The sequence below is a fragment of the Dromiciops gliroides genome, chromosome 2, assembly GCF_019393635.1.
Source record: "Dromiciops gliroides isolate mDroGli1 chromosome 2, mDroGli1.pri, whole genome shotgun sequence".
NCBI classification, from domain to species: domain Eukaryota; kingdom Metazoa; phylum Chordata; class Mammalia; order Microbiotheria; family Microbiotheriidae; genus Dromiciops; species Dromiciops gliroides.
This window is the reverse complement of record NC_057862.1, coordinates 47,926,315-47,945,641: the sequence shown is the minus strand read 5'-3', so window position 1 is coordinate 47,945,641 and position 19,327 is coordinate 47,926,315. Positions and strand designations below refer to the sequence as shown.

The window sequence follows — 19,327 nt, the reverse complement described above, 5'->3', positions numbered from 1 at the left end:
TCCTATGTCCCTCTTCTGACTTTTGGGATTGATTTATTTTTTTCCAAAGCAGCCCTTTTGAAGAGGCTGTTGACCTGTTGGTCTCTAATCATCCCCCTGCCCCTGCCCACATTACCCCTTATTTTTCTTCTCTCCCTCAAAGGGGATGCCTCCTAGTCCTTCCTCTCCCCATAAATGGTGCTCCCTCACCTCCTCCCCTGCCCACAAATGGTGATTTCCCCAGCTCCCTCTGTTGTGTCCCACTAACCCCAAGATAATGTTCCCACACCAGCCCTCTTCATGCCTTACCTCTAAGGCTGTGTGAGTGCATCCAATGTATCGGGGCATGAAACTGCTCTCCCGAGTGATTGAAGCATACAATTTGGCTAAACCAGCCTTGTGAGCCTGAGGACCGGTGGAAGTGATGACAACAAATATGGAGAGACAGAAGAGATAAAACAGAAGGTTAAGCAGCAGATCCAGTCATAAATCAAGGCTCTGCATGTGGCCAAATGTTGGCCACAGCCCCACTGTGGCACTGAACGACCACCAGAGCAGAAGCTGGTAATTAAAGCCTAGTGTCCCTTGGAACCTTTACAGAAAGATCAATATTGTAATCAATCTTTGACTTTTCCATTTGAATATTTCACCATCCTCACAAGGGCCATGGCTCACTTGCTCCCTTTTTAAAGACAGGGATAACTAGGCTAGAGGATGTCAGAGTGTCCAATGAGATAATGGATGAGCATCCATTGCAGCCAACTGCAAAGGGTTAGCGTCATTTGAGCAATAATAATAATAACTCATGCATTTAATGCTTAACTGTTAAAAAGCACTTTACAATCTCATTTGACCTTCACAACAACCCTGTGAAGAGGGCAGCAGGCATTCTTAGCTCCATTTTTCAGACCAGAAGTGAAGCCCAGAAAGGTTCAATGATTTTGGGAAGATACACAGCCTGTAGGTAGAACCAGGATTTACCTCCACATCTTCTGATTTCAGATAGATGGAGAGGTAGAAGATCTGGATTATAATCTTAAAACTACCAATGGAATATGGGATGCCCTTGAGACTGTCTTTTGACCTCTAGAGGGCTATTTCCCTCCTGCCAAGTAGGGGATTCAGTACAGGGAGAATCAAAGGATTAATAATGAACTATGTGTCACAGCAATGGAATCCTCCTCCTTCACTAAGGCCTTAGTTTCCCCCTCATCTCCACTTCTCCCCTCCCACTGAGGGAAAACAGGAACACTCATACCTTGATGGTGGAGTTGTGAATTGGCCCAGCCATTCTAGAAAGCAATTTGTAACTGGGCCCCTAAAGTTATTAAACTGTCTGTCCCCTTTGAGCCACCTATACCACTACTAGGCCAATAGCCCAAAGAAATCAAAGAAAAAAAAAAGGACTCATGTATAAAAATACCTATAGCATCTCTTTTCATGGAATCCAAAAAATGGAAACCAAGGGAGGTGCCCTCTCATTGGGGACTGACTAAATAAATTGTTGGATGTGAATGTAATGGGCTATTACTGTGCCATGAGAAATAACCAAATGGACAATTTCAAAAGAAACAGAGAAGACTTCTATGAACTGATAAAGGGCAACATGAGCAGAAGCAGAACCATAATTCAAAGATAACAACACTATAGGGAAGAAAGAACCTTGGGAGACTTTAGAACTTTCATCAATGTGATGAGCAACCAAGATCCCAAAGAATGAAAATGAAGTATCTGCTCACTTGCTTGCTGCAGAGAGGTGATGAACTTAAAATGCAGGAGGAGATGGCCATTTTCAGACACAGCTGATTTATTTTTCCTGACTACTCATGTATGTGTTGAGGGCTTTATTTGGGGGAGTGGCTGTTCTCAATGCAGGGGAAGGGTGGGTAGTGGATAGGATGAATTAATAGAAGCAAAGGCAAATGGTCTTAAAGGGTCCCAAATGCCAACCAAAATAAATTCTTGTCCCAGTAATGTTTTTTGGGCCCATCTACTTCCAGGGCAAACCCCCACTCCCAACCCCCAGCCCTAAGCTCACATGCTTTTCTGAATCACATGCTGGGAATAGAGCTGTTATGGATTTCCCTGAGCCCGCCCTAAGACTGGAGAGAGGCAGAGGAATAGCCCAGCCCTAGTCCCCTGCCGGGCCAAATTACAACTGCCCCCAAAGCTGCCTCTCTGGCCCGGGACACTCACCGTCACCAGCTCAAAATGGTAGGGGTGGAAAGGGCGGAGGTACTTAATGGGTATCCGGTAGGAAGCTAGCAAATCTCTGGTTCTGCTATCAAGCACCTTCAGGATCACTTCTGGAAGGGAGAGCAGAAGGGACAGCTCAGATAGGCTTCACTCTGACTGTGAGAGGGAGGGAGCAGAGGGAGATAGAGGTAAGGGAGAGAGGAGAGGGAATGAAAGGGAGGAGAGGGAGTGAAAGAGCATGGGAGAGGAGGGAGAGAAGAGAGGGAGTGAAAGAGAATGAAAGAGTTGGGAAAGAGGAGATGACATGAAAGAGGGCGCAAAATAGAGGGAGAGAAAGGGAAATAATGAAAGAGAATAATAAAGGAAGGATAGAGAAGGAGGGGGAAGGGACAGAAAATGAAAGAGTATGACAAAGAGAGTCAAAGAAACTGAGGAAGAGGAAATGGGGAGTGGAAGGGAAGAGAGAAAAGGAAGAGGAGGTTCAGAGGACAAGAATAGAGAAGGAAGGAAGGAAAGGGAGAGAGAAGAAGCCGTGCTCAGGGATCAAAAGGAAGGACGTATTACATGTAGACATTTTTGCATACACACAGATTTACACAGATATACTTAGAGGTCCACGAGGGTGTTTGCTCACACGCACACACAAATACAAAGGCCTTCACAAATGTAAACATCTGCATTGATGTAGGCACCCATATGCACCCACACACTCAATTCCAGAGATAAACCTGTTTTACGAATAAAGGTTACATACGATTCTCTCCATGTGGATTTGGGGATGATGTTGCCAGCCAATGCCCTGCTCCTCAGACTTAGGGGCCTCCAAGCCTAAACAGTTCCATTCAGTGTAGGCCAAACCACCAGCTCTTCTGGTCTCTTTGGTCCAACTTGCCTTGGGCTACACAGCCCAGTCCAAGCTATTTCACCAAACTCAAGGCATACCTCTATCTCTTTTGGTGTTACCAATCCTTCCTTCCCCTTGAGTGGGAAGAGGCCCATTTCACAGAGAGTTTCAAATTTCATTCAAATTCCACATTTCAAAGGGAACATGATCCATACCTTTTGTTACTTTGTAGCCTCCTCTGGGACAGGAGTAGAATCATAGAATGTCAGAGCTAAAAGAGACCTTAACATCAGTTAGTTGAACCCTCCCATTTTGAAGAGGAGGAAACTGGATCCCAGAATGGGGAAGGGGCATGTTAAAAGTCACACAGCTAATGAGCGTCAAGGCCAGGCCTTTGGTTTCAAAGTTCAGTGCTCTTTTCATTATATTTTTATGTCTCCCAAAATAGAAAGGAGGGGAAGGAAGAGGAGGAGTAAAGCTAGTGGGAAGAAGAGAAGACAGTGGAGGGTGGAACAAGTGAAGGAAGATGGGAGATGAAGAAAAGGGAAAGCAGAATGAGGAGGAAGAGGAAGAAGACGTAGAGCAATTGATGAAGCAGAAAAATGAGGTGAAGGGGAAAAGATGATGAAATAGGATACAAAAGAGAGGAGGGAAGAAAATGAAGAAGAAAAAAGGAGGAAGAGGAGAAATGGGAGAGAAAGAAGTGGAAAGGAGAATAAATCATGGGAAAGAGGAAGAAAAGTATGGAAATGAGAGTGAAGAAGGAAAAGGAGAAAGAAAAGAGGGAGGACGGAAGAAACTTCTCCAAAAGCTCTTATCAATTGGGAAACATTAAGTACTTACAGGTGCCAGGCATTGTGTTAAATGGTGGAGATACAGATAATCAGCAAAAATAGTTCCTGCCCTCAAGGAGCTTACAATCCAATGGTTTTATGACTAAAGCAGAGAAGAATATTGATGCTTACCAACCATACCCTTAATTATGCCCTTGATAAACCCCTAGTGGGGTTCTAGCTCAGCCAACAAGATTTATTTTGACTGGCAGCCCAAGTAGGCACAGCAGGCAAGGGAAGACGTAAACTATGGATTGGTTATTTTGTTTTGATTTTTTTGTCTTTGTAGCCCCAGCATCTAACACAGCATGGGGCCTTGCACAGAGTAGGTCCTCAATAAATGTTTGCTGGATTAGAGTGGACTAACAGCAGCCTCCTCTTGAGTTTGCCAAAATCCCAGTATTCTGGAGGGCTACTTAATTCTCCCTCCCTACCAGATGGGGATGGCCAGCTAGCTCCTTCCTGTACCTCCTGTGGAGGTGTCCTCCCTTGTCTGGAGCATCCTATGTGCTCACTGAAGGGATTAGCTAGCAATGGGGTTGGGGGCTGGGGGGTGGGGAGGCATCACTCCTGTCTCTGCCTGGTCTCCATGCTATGAACACGCCTAGTTTGCTGCCATTGTCTCCCCTTTCCCTCCCTCCTGCTAGCTTTCTTTGTGTCATGAGCAAAAAAGCCATTTCTGTCATGTTGACCCTGACACAGGGAGAATGAAATTTTCTTTTGCCTTTCATTAACACGTCCTTGAATTTCCTCCCCCCCCCTCCACTTTCCACCTCCATTTTTAACCCTTCTTTGCTGCCTTCACACATCTCCACAGCAACGAGCTCTGAATTTTTCTCTCTAGCCCTGGCCATGGTCATTTCAACTCAGAGATTGCTGCTTGGCAAACCTCTCCTGGCCAGGGGCATCATCTCCCTTTTCTGCACGACTTGCCCAGAATTCTGAGACCTGGGGTGGGGTCTGAGATGTGGACCACTTCCCACTCCCGATATCACAGCTGCTGGGTAACTCCTCTGGGAATCCTGACATGCATGTCTCAGGGACCCAGACCTAACGGGGATCGGTCATTCTTCCATGCTCCATTTCCTTGCTCTGTTCTCCCCTTACCCCTTATTCTCCATTCTGGTAACCCCTCCTCACTGCTCAGAACAACAACAGTAATAGTAACCTTTGCCTCAGAATAGGAGATTCCTCTCCTGCAGGGAGTAGTGGGCTTCTCCTTTTTGTGAGATGAGCTACTTTACCTCAGGGGTAATATTGGTTTTTTTCAACTGCTTTTTATGGAGAGAAAAAAAAATTTAATTATTCATGGGGAGAGAACCAATCAATCCCTGCAAACACAGAAATCCAAGGTTGTCTGACTGAAGAGTTCTGGAGAGGTTAAATCCTTCTTCCTCCAGTTCAGAAAGATGAGAATCGGCTTTTCTTAGTGATCGCCTTTGGGTCAGATTGCACAAATTATTTCCATTCATATATCAGTTTTAGGGTTAGAAGAGACCATAGAACTCACCCAGTCCAACCTACTCATTGTACAGATGAGGAAACTAAAGTCCAGAGAGGAGAGGAACTTATCTAAGGTCACATATTATTAGTGAGTAGCAGAACTGGCATTCAAACCTAGGTCTTCTTTGTGCCTCAAAATGAGATGATCTCTAAGGTCCCTGTGACCTCTAACATTAGGAAAAGAGATGAATGTCAGAGTGGCTCTGGAGAAAATGACATAATTCCATTCAGTTAGTACAAGTGCATGCCACACAGCTTGAAAATGAGAGTTAGCTCAAAGGATTTTAACAGATTGGAATGCCCTAATAGTTAAAGAGTAAAAAATTTTCCTTCTGAGGGAAAAATACTGGAAGATAAAAGGCTTAAGGAGACAGGGAGGCACCCTTGGCTAATCTGTAGGGATTTGTTCACCTGGAATAATGAGGCATTAAGTGGACAAAGTGAATAGGCATGTAGAGACATGTCATCCTTTATCCACGAAAATGTCATTCCCTGCCCATTTATCTGCAGTGAGACATGCTCCAAGCTGCATTGCCTATATTGGCACTGAGCTGCATGGAGACACCCATAGCTGTATATCTTTATGTTAAGGATCACGATATTACTAAGATTAGAGACTTATCCTCTAAATATTGCATAAATTCAGTATTTATCTGGGGCAAGGAATTTTGGAAGAAGCAAAAAGGAAGACCAGACACCTGCCTTTTAAAGGCTTACAATTTAGAAAGAGAGATAAAAACATGGACACCAAATCAAGGTAGAAGATTCTTGATGGTGTGAGAAGTATGGGCATGGAAAGGGAGGAGTGGCGCTGTGGGGAGTTCAGACTATGTCTGACCAAGGGGCTTCAGGGGGAGGTGATTTTTGATCTGGGCCTTGAAGCATTCCAAGTGAGGTAATCAAATGTTGAGAGACACAGAGGTGGCATAGTAGGGCATTTCATTGCTGTGGCTGCTAGCCGGGACTTTAGCTATAACCTGAATCTATTTCCTTAATTTTACAGATGAGAAGATGGAAGTTTCCCTCTACAGCTGTCCAACTGAAGCCGTTGTGTGAGTTGCCCAAAGTCACACAGGTTGGAAGTGACTGAATGAGGATGCAAACCTAAGCCCATGATTTCCAGATCCAACGCTCCTTTCATCAGGTATTTATCAACAGAAGTAAGTTATCTTGTTGGGTTGTAACATGGGACAAGAAAAAAAAAGCTAGTGGGAGATCAGGCCAGGAAGGTCGTGCAGCAGCAGACTGTGGAGGGCCTTCCTTGAATATCTGGCTGAGGAATTTGTATTGTATTAGGCAATAGGGAGCCACTGAAAGTTATATCAGGAGATGAGCAGGATCAGAGATGTGCATTAGAAAGTCCATTTTTGCAATGTGTGAAAGATGAGCTGGAAAGGGGAGACAAAGGGGAAAACCAGCTATTTGGATAGTTCAGGGGAAAGGGTCTGAGGGATCTGAACTAGGCTGGTGGTAATGGATATGGAAGGGACAGTAAAGATGGGAGAGACACTGGGGAGGTAGTATTGACAAGTCTTGATGAGAGATTAAATGTGATGGTGGCTAGGCAGGGTGAGGGGTCAGTCTGTGGCAGGGAAGAAGATTTCCTCTATGTGAAGGAAGCTCACTGGTAAACATGTGGCTTGAATTTATGGTCTCAGTTAGTCTCCTTAGTGCTTTAACCACTTAGCTGCTTGCTCAGATTGTATAAAGGGGCAGTTTGAAAGTGAGCACTAGAGGAAGTTAGAGGTATGGTAACAACTCATTTACCCATAACCTCACTTCTCTAAAACACAGCTGAGAACCCAGAAGAAAGCCAAAAAAGTTCTCTGAAGCAGTCAAAGAATATGTCATAATGTTCATGCATGCATGTGGTACAAAGTGCCTAAAGGTCCTTACTCAGAACCTACTGACTCTTACTTTACACAAAATTCTAATTAACTTGGTGCTATAGTTTTTCTCAGGTTGCCCCAAAATAGAGATATCAAACTAGAGGTGGGGTGAGTGAAGGGAAGGTGGTTAGAGGCAGGCAGAGCAGTGGAACCAAAAATGTATGAAAAGAAGCCACAAGAATAGGTGGAAAGGACCTTGGGTCAAAAGACCTGGGTTCTAGTCCTGACTTTGTCACTAACTAGGTATTAGGGAAATAATTTAATCTCTACCTGGCTATCATCACATCCAAGCACTCATCGAGTGTTGTCAGTCCTACTTTTCCCATGTGTCTCTCATCATTACTGTCCCCATTATCCTCATTACTGCCATTCTAGTTCACATCCTCAGTATCTATTAACTGGGCAAAGCTGGCAATATTAGGGAAAGTAACAGAGGACTAGGCTCACCTGGGATGTAAGTAAGGAGAGGAAACAGTCCCTGAGATTGTATTAGACTTCCTGGCTATTCAAGAACTAACTGGCTACTACTCATAAGAAAGGATGGCAGTGGCTTGGTTCATTCCTCTGAGGGAGGGAACATGCATCCTGAGACTCTCTGAGGCTTCTGTGCTGCCAAAGGTTCAGCTGCTGAAGTGTTGAAGTTTGTTGCCTCTGGTGGGGATGGGGTAAGCAGGAAAGGAAGCATTCTGGGAAAAATGCTGTCCGTGTCCTCTGGATTTTCTACCTTGGTACAAAGCCTCAGCTTCCTTGTCCTAGTTCTGGCTTGGTCACTGTGCTTCAAGTGTCCCAACTCTGATAGTCTAGTATTCGATAATCTCCAAAACACAGTACTTGGGGTCTATTTATGGTGGGAGCAATAGCCCTATATGTCTCAATAAGTCCTGAAGGCATTGGGGTCACCCTGTGTCATTTTTTAAAAAGGTTGTATTGAATGCATATAGTCTGTTAAGAAGGCATTTTTAGAGAAAAATTTCCCTCCAAAATGATTGTACCCAAAATTTTGAGTGCTAAAAAGGGCAAGTCTCAATTATTTGGCAAATTAGCTTAATGAGAACTACACGCTCTTCAATGAGCTAGGCTAAATGACTTGTGCCTGTATGTGATTTTTTTTTCCAATGCAATCACTGGAACATAAGATATCATAGCAATATCGTTCAAACCGAGATTGCGAATGCATTTGAAACTCAATTGTTTCCTCAGGGCCCCATGAGAGAGCTTTACACATCTCCTCTCTGGCCCAGCCACCACTGAGGGTGTCCCTTCCAACCCACCTACTCTGCAAAGCCAAGGCCTCACCTTCATGACCCACATCTTCAGTCTGAATCTCCAGCTTGACTGTTGTCTCCCACGTGGGACTTTTGGTGGGCTCCCATGTAGTTGAGGTGACAGCTGTAGACTCCTGGTGTTTTTCTTCCTGTGAGGTGGTTTTCCTGGGGGAGAGAGGATAGAAAAAATGGGGGATTGGAAAAGGAAAGCTAAAATAAGTCCCTCCCCCACTAACCCAAGGCGCATTGGTCCTTTGGGTCCCAAACGTGAAAGGAATTGAAAAAGACCAAAAATGGGCTCTCAAAGTAAGAGATACTCAGAAATGTCACCTGTCAGGGCCCAGGAACGTTCTCATCTTTTTTTTTTTTTTTTGGCTGCTCCGTTAATGCCCCATCTTGCCTTCTCCCCTGGATAACTGCTCACTTTAAACCACATTATTAATAGCTGAACAGTTTTGTGTCTGTCTCTGGGAAATTTAACTCCTGTTAAATTCCTGCCTATCCTTGAAAAGTCAACTCAAATGCCACCTCTTCTGGGAATCCTTCCCTGATCCTCTCTGAAGAGCAATGGCCTTCCCACTCTGGTCTCACACTTCTTTTTGTGCCTTTCTCGTTCAGTAAATGTACCACAATGTGTATAATGACTCTCTGTGTTGCCTTGGAAGACCAAGTTCCCTGTGGGCAAGGACCATGTCTTATCCAAACAATTTAAAAAAAATTCAATATCTAATCACCTTTTAAAAAATTTATTTATTTATTGCGGGGCAATGAGGGTCAAGTGACTTGCCCAGGTTCACACAGCTAGTAAGTGTCAAGTGTCTGAGGCTGGATTTGAACTCAGGACCTCCTGAATCCAGGGCTGGTGCTCTATCCACTCCACCACCTAGCTGCCCCCTATCCAAACAATTTAATGTGACAGCTATCTAGTACAGCCCTGGGTTTTCTACATGGTAGGCACCTAGATCGATTTTTGCACATGGCCAGTGTGGTATGTTTCGTGTTTCTTTTTCCCTTTTTTTTTGTGAGGCAATCAGGGTTAAGTGACTTGCCTAGGGTCACACAAATAGGAAGTATCTGAGGTCTGATTTGAACTCAGGTACTCCTGACTCCAGGGCTTCATGCACTGGACCACCTAGCTGCCCCATGTTGCATGTTTCTTACAAGGGTTTTGATTTTCTTTTTTTTCCAATAGGGAAGGAGAGAAAATAAAATTTTGTTAATTACAACAAATGAATGAATGGATAAATAAATAAATTCAATTAAAAATAAAAAAAACAGAATAGGGTACTGATATTTCTTATAGTTTTCACGGAGTGAGAGGAGGTAGGCACAGTTCACAAGGCCTTTCCTGATCTCTACAATTGTTAGCACTCCTACTAGAATTACATTTTTATTTACTATGTATAAATTCACTATTCAGAGTGTGAGAGAAACAGACAGAGAGACAGAAAAAGAGAGAAACAGAGGGAAAAAAAGATAAATGAAGGGAAGGGAAGAAAAAGGAGGAGAGGAGGGGAGATTAGAAGAGAAATGAAGAGGAGAGGAGAAAAGAGAAGAGAAGAGAGAAGAGAAGAGAAGCTTTACCCCACACTAACCATTCTCTATATTGTGAAAACCTAAGAGCATTAAAAATACCCCAGGGATTGGGTTAATGGTCCATGTCAACCATCTCAGGCAAGGGCATCAATGAATGATTTGGGAGAGATCAAGGTTACCCCTTCCAAAATAATATTCAGCTCAGAAGGTTAGGGGTCAGGGGCAGCTAGGTGGCACAGTGGATAAAGCACCAGCCCTGGATTCAGGAGGACCTGAGTTGAAATCCGGCCTCAGACACTTGACACTTACTAGCTGTGTGACCCTGGGCAAGTCACTTAACCCTCATTGCCCCACCAAAAGAAAGGTTAGGGGTCAAATGACATGTATATAATGCTTTAAAATGTACAAAGTGTTTTACCTGTACTATCTCATTTGAGCCTTATAACCACGCTGTGAGGTGGGTGCTACAGGTTTTATAATTATTTATCAAGTAAGGAAACTGAGGCCCTGAGTAGTTAAGTAACTTACCCAGAGTCACAGAGCTACAAAGAGTGAAAGGTAGGACTTGAACATAGGTCAACCCCTTCAAGTGCCAAACCTAATGTACTGTATCAAGGTGAATCTTTATCAGTTTATATTCTAAATAGTCCCAGATAATGATCCATTCAGGGTCTCTTATCCAGGAATTTATCAAAATTGCTCTTTACCCCTTGCTGTTTTCTCTCTGTTACACTTCTCAGTGCAAATGAAGGAGACACATCACTTCTTTGTGCTTGTCTTTGTTATCTCCTCCAAACTAAAAGTACAGCACACCTATTTTTAGTATTGAGCAATTTGGTGACCAAGGTAACTTGGCTTCATGGAAAGATCCCTTAATGGGGGGGAGGGGGGAACAACACATCAATTCTAGTCTTGTCTTGACAAATCATTTCATAATGAGAGTTCACACAGATATAGCATCTTGGAAATGTTTTCCTCACAAAGACCCTGTGAAATGGGTATCACCCAATTTTACAGATGAGAAAACTGAGGCCTGGGGATGTCAAACTACTTGCCCAAGGTCACTTATCTGACAAATGTCAGAGTGAGGGTTGTACCCACAGGTTGGCTCCTTCTATGTCCTCTCATCTTCTGGATCTCAATTTTCTCATCTATGTGACCTCAAAGGTTCATAACACATCTAATACTATGTGATGATAGTTCTGCCTTCTACATTGACTACAGATATGACCCTGCTGATTTGCCATGTCGAAGAGCCCTGCAGAGATTTAGAGCTACAAGAGACCTTAGAGATCATCTAATCTTGGCACCCAGGAAATGTTTAAAAATAAATTTTGCATCCATTCATTTATCCATTCATGTAAACCCCACCTCTCCCTATTTTAGAGTTGAGAAAACTCAGGTTCAGAAAGAGGAAAATGACCTTCAAAGTTATGCAGAACTAGCAAGTGTAAGACTTGGATTTGAACTCAAATCTTCTGACCCCCAAATTAGTATTCATTCCATTATCCCTCCCTCCCTCTTTTCCTTCCTTCCTTCCTTCCTTCCTTCCTTCCTTCCTTCCTTCCTTCCTTCCTTCCTTCCTTCCTTCCTTCCTTCATTCCTTCCTTCCTTCCTTCCTTCCTTCCTTCCTTCCTTCCTTCCTTCCTTCCTTTCTCCCTCCCCCCTTTCCTCCCTCCTTCTTTCCCTCGCTCCCTCCCTTGCTTGCTTACAATCATCTATTGCTCTCCTAATTCAGGGTCCTTAATCTTTTTTGTACCCTCTCGGGTTAGAATCATATTTTAAAATGCATAGAATCAAGTACATAATACTGCAAAGAAAATGACAAGGCTGTCCAAAGTATTTTAAAAAGCCATTCACAGACCCCATGAAATGTGTCCACAGACCCCAGGTTTAGAACGCCTGTCCTAAGTGGATGTCGGAGGGGATGAAAAGAAATAACGACCATATGGTCCCTCCACCCTCTTCTTGCCTCCAATTATGTCAATTCCTCCAGCTCAGCTCACTCCTGTCTTTCTGTCAGTGCATCGACCGGATTGGGCAGGATGTGTGCTAGATGCCCAATGCATCATTTGCTGTTATGATTTCATAACACAGCCTTGCGATCTGGAATAAGTGCCCGCCAGAGACTGCACAGTTAAATAGCTCAATTGGAGACTTAATAAGCTTTTTGCCAACACAGTTATTATATTGACGCTCGGAATGGTAATGTGACATTAATTGCAACCATTCACTGAGGTGAGCACCGGCCGATACTGCTCTCTCCCTGCCAGGAACAGAGTGGAGACACAATGCTTGCTGCCTGGGCTCCCAGTCACCAAGGTAAAGTGAGGCAATGGGTCCAGGAGCCCCCTCCAAAGGCCAGAAGGGGGATGTCAAAGAAAGGTCCTCGGAAGGGAAGTCAGAAGATCCAGGTGTGGGTCCTGGCTTTGTCACTGACTCTGGGTGACCTTGGGACAGAGAGAGTTACTTCACTTGACTAGGCTCCCTTTCCTCATCTTTAACAAAGGAGATGATGAGTCTTGGAGGGAGGCCAGGTGATGCAACAGAGGGGAGATAGGGCTTTGAAATATTATGGATCCCTCCCACCCTCACAGACAGGGGAGGAAGCAGCTGCAACTTGATTGTGGGAGCAAAAGGTTTAGAGCCACAAGGACCTTTGAGGGCATCTAAGCTAGATCCCTCATTTCACAGATGGGGAGACTGAGCCCAGGTAACACAGGTGATAGGGGGTCAGGTGGGCTGCCCCTTCTTGGGAGTCACCTTACTTAGTTGGGCTTCCTTTCCTCTTCTATAAAATGGGAAGAATATTTCCAGGGTATATCATCTCACTCTCCCACTCAGTAAACTCCAATGGCTCCACAAGAATTCTGACTTTTAGAGTCCTTGATAACTTAAGACCTAACATCATTCCAGCATCAATATATTATTCCCACTTTGTACATTCTGATCCAGCCAAACTGGACTCTCCTCTGGGCCTCCTCCAGGATGCTCCATTTCTTTGCACCAGTCACAGAATGGTGACTTCTGCCAAGTAGAATTCCCCTTTTCCTTCCAGATGCAGATCAAGCCCTATCTTTTTATAGGCAGCACTTCCTGATCCTCACGAATGCCAATGATTTCCCTCCTAGGCTACCTAATATTTAACGACCTCATATTTATTTATTTTTTTTATTTTCTAGTCTCTCTATTCTGTGTATATGTGCAGGTTGTCTCTCCTGACAGAACAGAAGGCTCTTGAGAGGGGTTGCCTTATCTTTTCTTTTTATTTCCAATGCCTAGCCTAATGGCTGGCTCACAGAAGGCACTTCAATGCTTGTTGAGTGACTGAATGGCCTGAAGCCCAATACTTGAGTCACTCAATTCAATGTGAGTTTTGCTTTTTTAGTTTGGCTGATAATTTCTTCGTGCTGAAACTGTGATTTCTCCCTCACAGCCTGTTGTTATTGTTGTTTTATCATTTTTTTAGTTGTGTCTGACTCTTGGTGACCCACCCCCCCTTGGGGTTTTCTTGGGAAAGATATTAGACCAGTTTGTCATTTCCTTCTCTAGAGCATTTTATAGATGAGGAAACTGAGGCAAACAGGGTTAGGTGACTTGCCCAGGGTCACACAGCTAGTCAATGTCTGAGGCCAGATTTGAATTCACAAAGATTAGTCTTCCTAACTCTAGGCCTGGTACTCTATCCACTGCACCACCATATCTTGGTGATTATTACCTGCTGAGTAATGGATCAAGCCCTAACTCCATGATTTTGCTCTCTTCCCTTCTCTTCTTCTGGGAGTTGGAACCGAACCCTGGGCATAATTGTCAGGGTAGGAAATTTTGTTTCCAGGTATTCTTACAATGTCTTCTTGAAGAACTTCTCTGTTCCCTCTTCTTAGAAGCTCTCTCTCCAGCACCTTGGATCCTGCAGCTGCTGCACTCTATCTACCTAGAGCCTCTGCACACCCTGCTTGCTTCCCCTGAGTAGGTCAAGGGACCTAGAAGTGACCTCACAGACCATCTAGTCCAACCTGCCCATTTTCCACATAAGGAAACTGAGCACCAGGGAAGTCACTTGCCCAAGGCCACTGGAGCAGTAAGCATTAGGGTCAGGATTCACACCCAGGTCTTCCAAATCCTGACCCAGCTGTCTTTCCACTCTACTGTGCTTCCTCTGGTCCTACTTTGTGATCTCCCCCACTCTCCTGTGGAAACAAAAAACTTAACAAAATGAAACAAAACAAAAACCGCTCGCCTCTCCTCTTTTAGATCTGTCTCACTGAGAAGCATTTTTATTCTCATTAAAGTTCTGATGATTAATATTGGCTTTAGGCATCATAGTTCACTTTTGTATTTTCATGCTCAGCTCTTAGCTTGGCCCATAGTAAGTGTTTAATAAATGCTTGTGCATTCATTCACAGGGGAATTTATATTTTAAAGGAAAATATTTATGGAGGGCAGCTAGGTAGTGCAATGGATAAAGTGCTGACCCCAAAGTCAGGAAGACTCACCTTCCTGAGTTAAAATCTGGCTTCAGACATTGACTAACTATGTGACCCTGGGAAAGTCACTTAACCCTGTTTGCCTCAGTTTCCTCATATGTAAAATGGGCTAGGGAAGGACATGGCAAACCACTCCAGTATATCAGCCAAGAAAACCCCAAATGGGGTAATGAAGAGTCAGACATCACTGAAAAAGCTGAACAACAAAAACAATAACCTATAAATAGCATTCCCTAAAGTTCCTTATTTTATATTTCTCAAAATAAGTGATTGCTCACTAGGCCTTCAATATGTGTGATATGATGGATTGCAAACTGGCTCTAGAGTAAAGGGATATGGGTTCAAATCCCACCGCTGATATGATCGATATACTCTGTCATTGTTCCTGGATGGAGTGTATCAATGCACTTCCCCACAGTCACAATCATCTGTACCTTTCTAGACTAAAGTATTCCTCTCTGGACACCATATACTTTTGTGTGTTTCTCTCTTCTCAGGGTATAAACTTCCTGATGACTGGGACTGTTACTGCTTTTACATTTGTATATCTTCTGCATTTAGCACAGTATTTAGTACAAAGTAAGCAATATATGATTTCCTGCTTATTCATTCATTCACTCATTTACTCATTCACTCACTCATTTCATTCATTCATTCATTCATTCATTCATTCATTCATTCATTCATTCATTCATTCTTAGTTACCCTATCTGTAAAATAAGGGGATTGGATTAATTGATCTCTCAAAGTCCTTTCCAGCTCTTAATCTTATGAGTTGGGAAAAAACCACCTTTGGTATGCTCACTTACCCAATGGTACTGAAGTGGTTAACTAAGGGGCCATCCTTCCTTGGATTAAGGGAACCAGAGAATATCCAGAAAGGGGAATATAGAGGAGGAAAAATAGCATGGTAGCTTTAAGCAGGGGAGGGGGCGCCAGTCCCTGAAGGGGAGGAGAGAGGCTTTCAAGCAGGTGGAGAGAGGATGTAAGTTTAATGGTTTTTTCCTGGCAGAGCTAATTCCTCTGAGCCCTGAACATATTCCAGAAACTCGAGGGAAGCGGATACTTCTTCCTGCACTTTCTGACAGGACAAGCAAATACAAACCTGCTGCCTCATTTACAGGACAAGAGAACTACCCAAGCCAGTTGTCATTAGCCGATATGGTCAGGGGGCCTGCTTCCTCTGGCCACAATGCCAAATCTTTCGAGCTTACACAGTCAATTTGCTTTGTGGGGCTGACAATCTCCTGAGTCTAATTCTGCCTTTGGTTCCCAGGACTCGCCTGCCTGGCCGGAGGGAGCAGGGCCCCCAGTGACCATTTGGCCCATGCAAGGATGAAAACTCTCCAGGAGCATCCTGCTCCAAATAAACAGATAATCAACCAGCATTTATTAAGCACCTCCTAAGGGTCAGGCACTAAGCTGAAAGCTGGGAATACAATGACAAAAATGAAAGTGCAAGCTCCCAAGAATTATATTCTGATAAAGGAGACTCCATGCATTCATACTTGTGTGTTTAAAACATACACACATATATACACACGAGTATATTATATACAATAAATAATATGCCCATATAGTATATACATGTGTTACACTCAAAAGGATATGTAATATATATACAACACTGTCAAAACATGCACACATTCATTTCTGCCATATACAGATAATGTACATACATGTATAAGAGAAATGTTGTTAGATGTATATTACATTCAATATGCAATACATAGTGATATACATCCATAATGCATATATACATATGTGCACATTGTATTATGTTACATTTAATTTACTACATAGTATAGTATATAGACTATCCAATGTACAATATAACACATAGATATATGGGAAACATAAATATACAAAAATGCATTACATGTTGCATGCATTACTTTCAATATGTAATAGATCACGTATATATGTATGTATAATATATGCATATATTACATGCTATATAGTATCAATAATACAGCCCATTTTATGTAAATAATGTTCTACATATTACATGTACTCATATTCATACACAATGTATCTTTATTATATTCAACCTATAATATAAAACATACTCACACATAATACATGTATGTATATATATGTATGCACAATATAGGTATATATTATATATAGGGAGCAGCTAGGTGGTACAGTGGATAGTGTTGGGCTTAAAGTTAGAAAGAGTTATCTTGAGTTCAAAACTGGCCTCAGACTCTTTTTTTTTCTGATAAAAGTATTTTATTTTTTTCCAGTTACATGTAAAGATAATTCTCAACTTTTGTTTCTACAAGCTTGCCAATTTCAGATTTTTTTCCCTCCATCCCTTCCCTCTCCTCTCCCCTAGACAGCAGGTAATCTGATATAGGTTATACACACACGCACACACATATAATAACATTAATCCTATTTCTGCATTAGTCATGTTATAAGAGAAAAAATCAGAGCAATGATGAAAACCTCAAAATAGAAAAACAACAGCACCAAAAACAAAAGAAATAGTATGGTTCATTCAGCATCTGTACTCCACAGTTCTTTTTTTTTCTTTTCTTGGATTTGGAGATCCTCTTCCATCATGAGTCCCCTGGAACTCTCCTGTACCATTGCATTGGTGAGAAGAATCTAGTCCATCACAGTAGATCAACACACATGTTGATGATATACTGTGTACAATGTTCTTCTGGTTCTGCTCATCTCACTCATCATCAGCCTATGAAAGACCCTCCAGGTTTCTCTGAACTCCTCCTGATCATCATTTCTTACAGCACAATAGTATTCCATACATTCATATACCACAACTTGTCAGCCATTCCCCAATTGATGGGCATCCCCTCAACTTCCATTCCTTGCCACCCATAAAGAGCAGCTATAAATATTTTTGTACATATGGGTCCTTTTCTTCCCGTTTCCATGATCTCTTTTGGAAAAAGACCCAAAAGTGGTATTGCTGGGTCAAAGGGTATGCACAGGCTTTATAGCCCTTTGGGCATAATTCCAAATTGCTCTCCAGAATGGTTGGATCAGTTCACAGCTCCACCAACAATGCATTAGTGTTCCAATTTTCCCACAGCTTCTCCAACATTTATTATTTTCCTTTTTTGTCATTTTAGTCAATCTGATAGGTGTCAGGTGGTACCTCAGAGTTGTTTTAATTTGCATCTCTAATCAATAGTGATTTAGAACATTTTTTCATATGGGAATAGGAAGCTTTGATTTCTTCATCAGAAAACTGCCTGTTCATATCCTTTGACCATTTCTCAATTGGGGAATGACTTGGATTCTTATAAATTTGATTTAGTTCCCTATATATTTTAGAAATGAGGCCTTTATCAGAAGTACTGGCCCATAAAAAAATTGTTTCCCAGCTTTCTGCCTCCCTTCTAATTTTGGATGCATTGCTTCTGCTTGTACAAAACCTTTTAATTTAATGTAATCAAAATCATCCATTTTGCATTTCATAATATTCTCTATGGCCTCATCCATTTTGCATTTCATGATATTCTCTATGGCCTTACTAGTTTTTTGACCCTGGGCACGTCACTTAACCCTGTTGACCTCAGTTTCCTCATCTGTAAAATGGAGAAGGAAAGGGAAAACCACTCCAGCGTCTTTGCCAAGAAAGCCCCAATTGAGGTCATGAGTCATCAGGCACAACGATTCTTTAAGGAAGGAGGGCCGGCTAGACATGGGGCCAGTCAGTGCAGGGGCAAGGGAGCAAGAGGTGGAGGTAGCAACATCAGAGTGTATGGAAGGAGCTCAGGTTGTGGAGAGCTAGAAATTCCAAATGGAGGAGTCTAGAGATAATAGGGAGCAAATTAATAGAGAGGGTTTTATTTTAGTGCGACACAGTGGAATTGGGGCTTTATTTGGAGCCCAGAGCACTGTGTTCAAATCCCAGTTTTCCTCTTTCTGCTGGTGTGGCCTTAGATAAGTCACCTCATCTCACCCAGCCTCCATTTTCCTGCCTGTATAATGAGAGGGTTGGATTCTATGTCCTCTGAAGTTCCTTCCATTCTGGATCTATGATGTTATGGTGCTTCCAGCTTCAAATCAATGACTCTATTTGTTGTTGTGGCTCAGGGACAGGACATGAGGCAGTGTGGCACAGTGGGAAGAGCCCTAGATTTGGAGTCAGAGGACTTGGGATCTGATCCTGGCTCTGCCTCTCCCTAACCATGAGACATTGGTCCATAGAATGAGGGGGCTGGACTCGATGATCCATCCCTAAGGTTTCTTCCTGCTTCAGATATAGGACCTCATGTCCACTGTGCTTCATGGGGTAGGCATGGGAAGACAGTGATGGAACAAGGGGCCAGCTCACAGTCTTCTCCCTCCTCCTCTCCCCATCCAGGGCCATGATGTAACCCCTACAGTGTCTGGAGCCAGCCCTGAGATGCAGGAGGCAGGAGGCAGGATGCAGGATCCCAGACACAGAATGGAGCCAACTGGCCATCAAAGCTCTTGACTCATAACTTACAACAAGGCTGTCTTGGGCCGGGAACTATGGAAAAAAACTTGTCATCCCTGGGGAAGCACATTTGTGTGGGTTTGAAAAACACTGTGATCACAGCAATGGCCCCACGTGTTTCTAGTTTGGGCCTCTGGATCCCACGCCTTTTCCCCAGGCATGAAGCCCTGTGATGTAGCACATGGGGGACATGATGAGAAGAGTGGCCGGTAAAGCTTGGATGACTCACTGTTTGATGGAGAAAGACTGCCTTATCGTGGATGGACTTGTTGTAATTGAAGGCTTTTGAGGTAAGCATCCCTGATGCTTACCATGTGTTCAGACGGAACAAGT

At 43.1% G+C, this 19,327-nt stretch overlaps 1 protein-coding gene across 1 annotated transcript in view; it reads right to left on the bottom strand.

The window, feature by feature from the left end:
* The window catches only part of CCDC33 (coiled-coil domain containing 33), a 248,658-nt gene that overhangs the window by 146,112 nt on the left and 83,219 nt on the right, over window positions 1-19,327 (bottom strand). The window contains exons 4-6 of the mRNA XM_043980303.1: window positions 8,541-8,674; window positions 2,176-2,285; window positions 289-384 (exon numbers count right to left, since the gene is read on the bottom strand). Of these exons, the coding sequence (XP_043836238.1) occupies window positions 289-384; window positions 2,176-2,285; window positions 8,541-8,674 (340 nt within the window). The remainder of the gene's footprint in view (window positions 1-288; window positions 385-2,175; window positions 2,286-8,540; window positions 8,675-19,327) is intronic.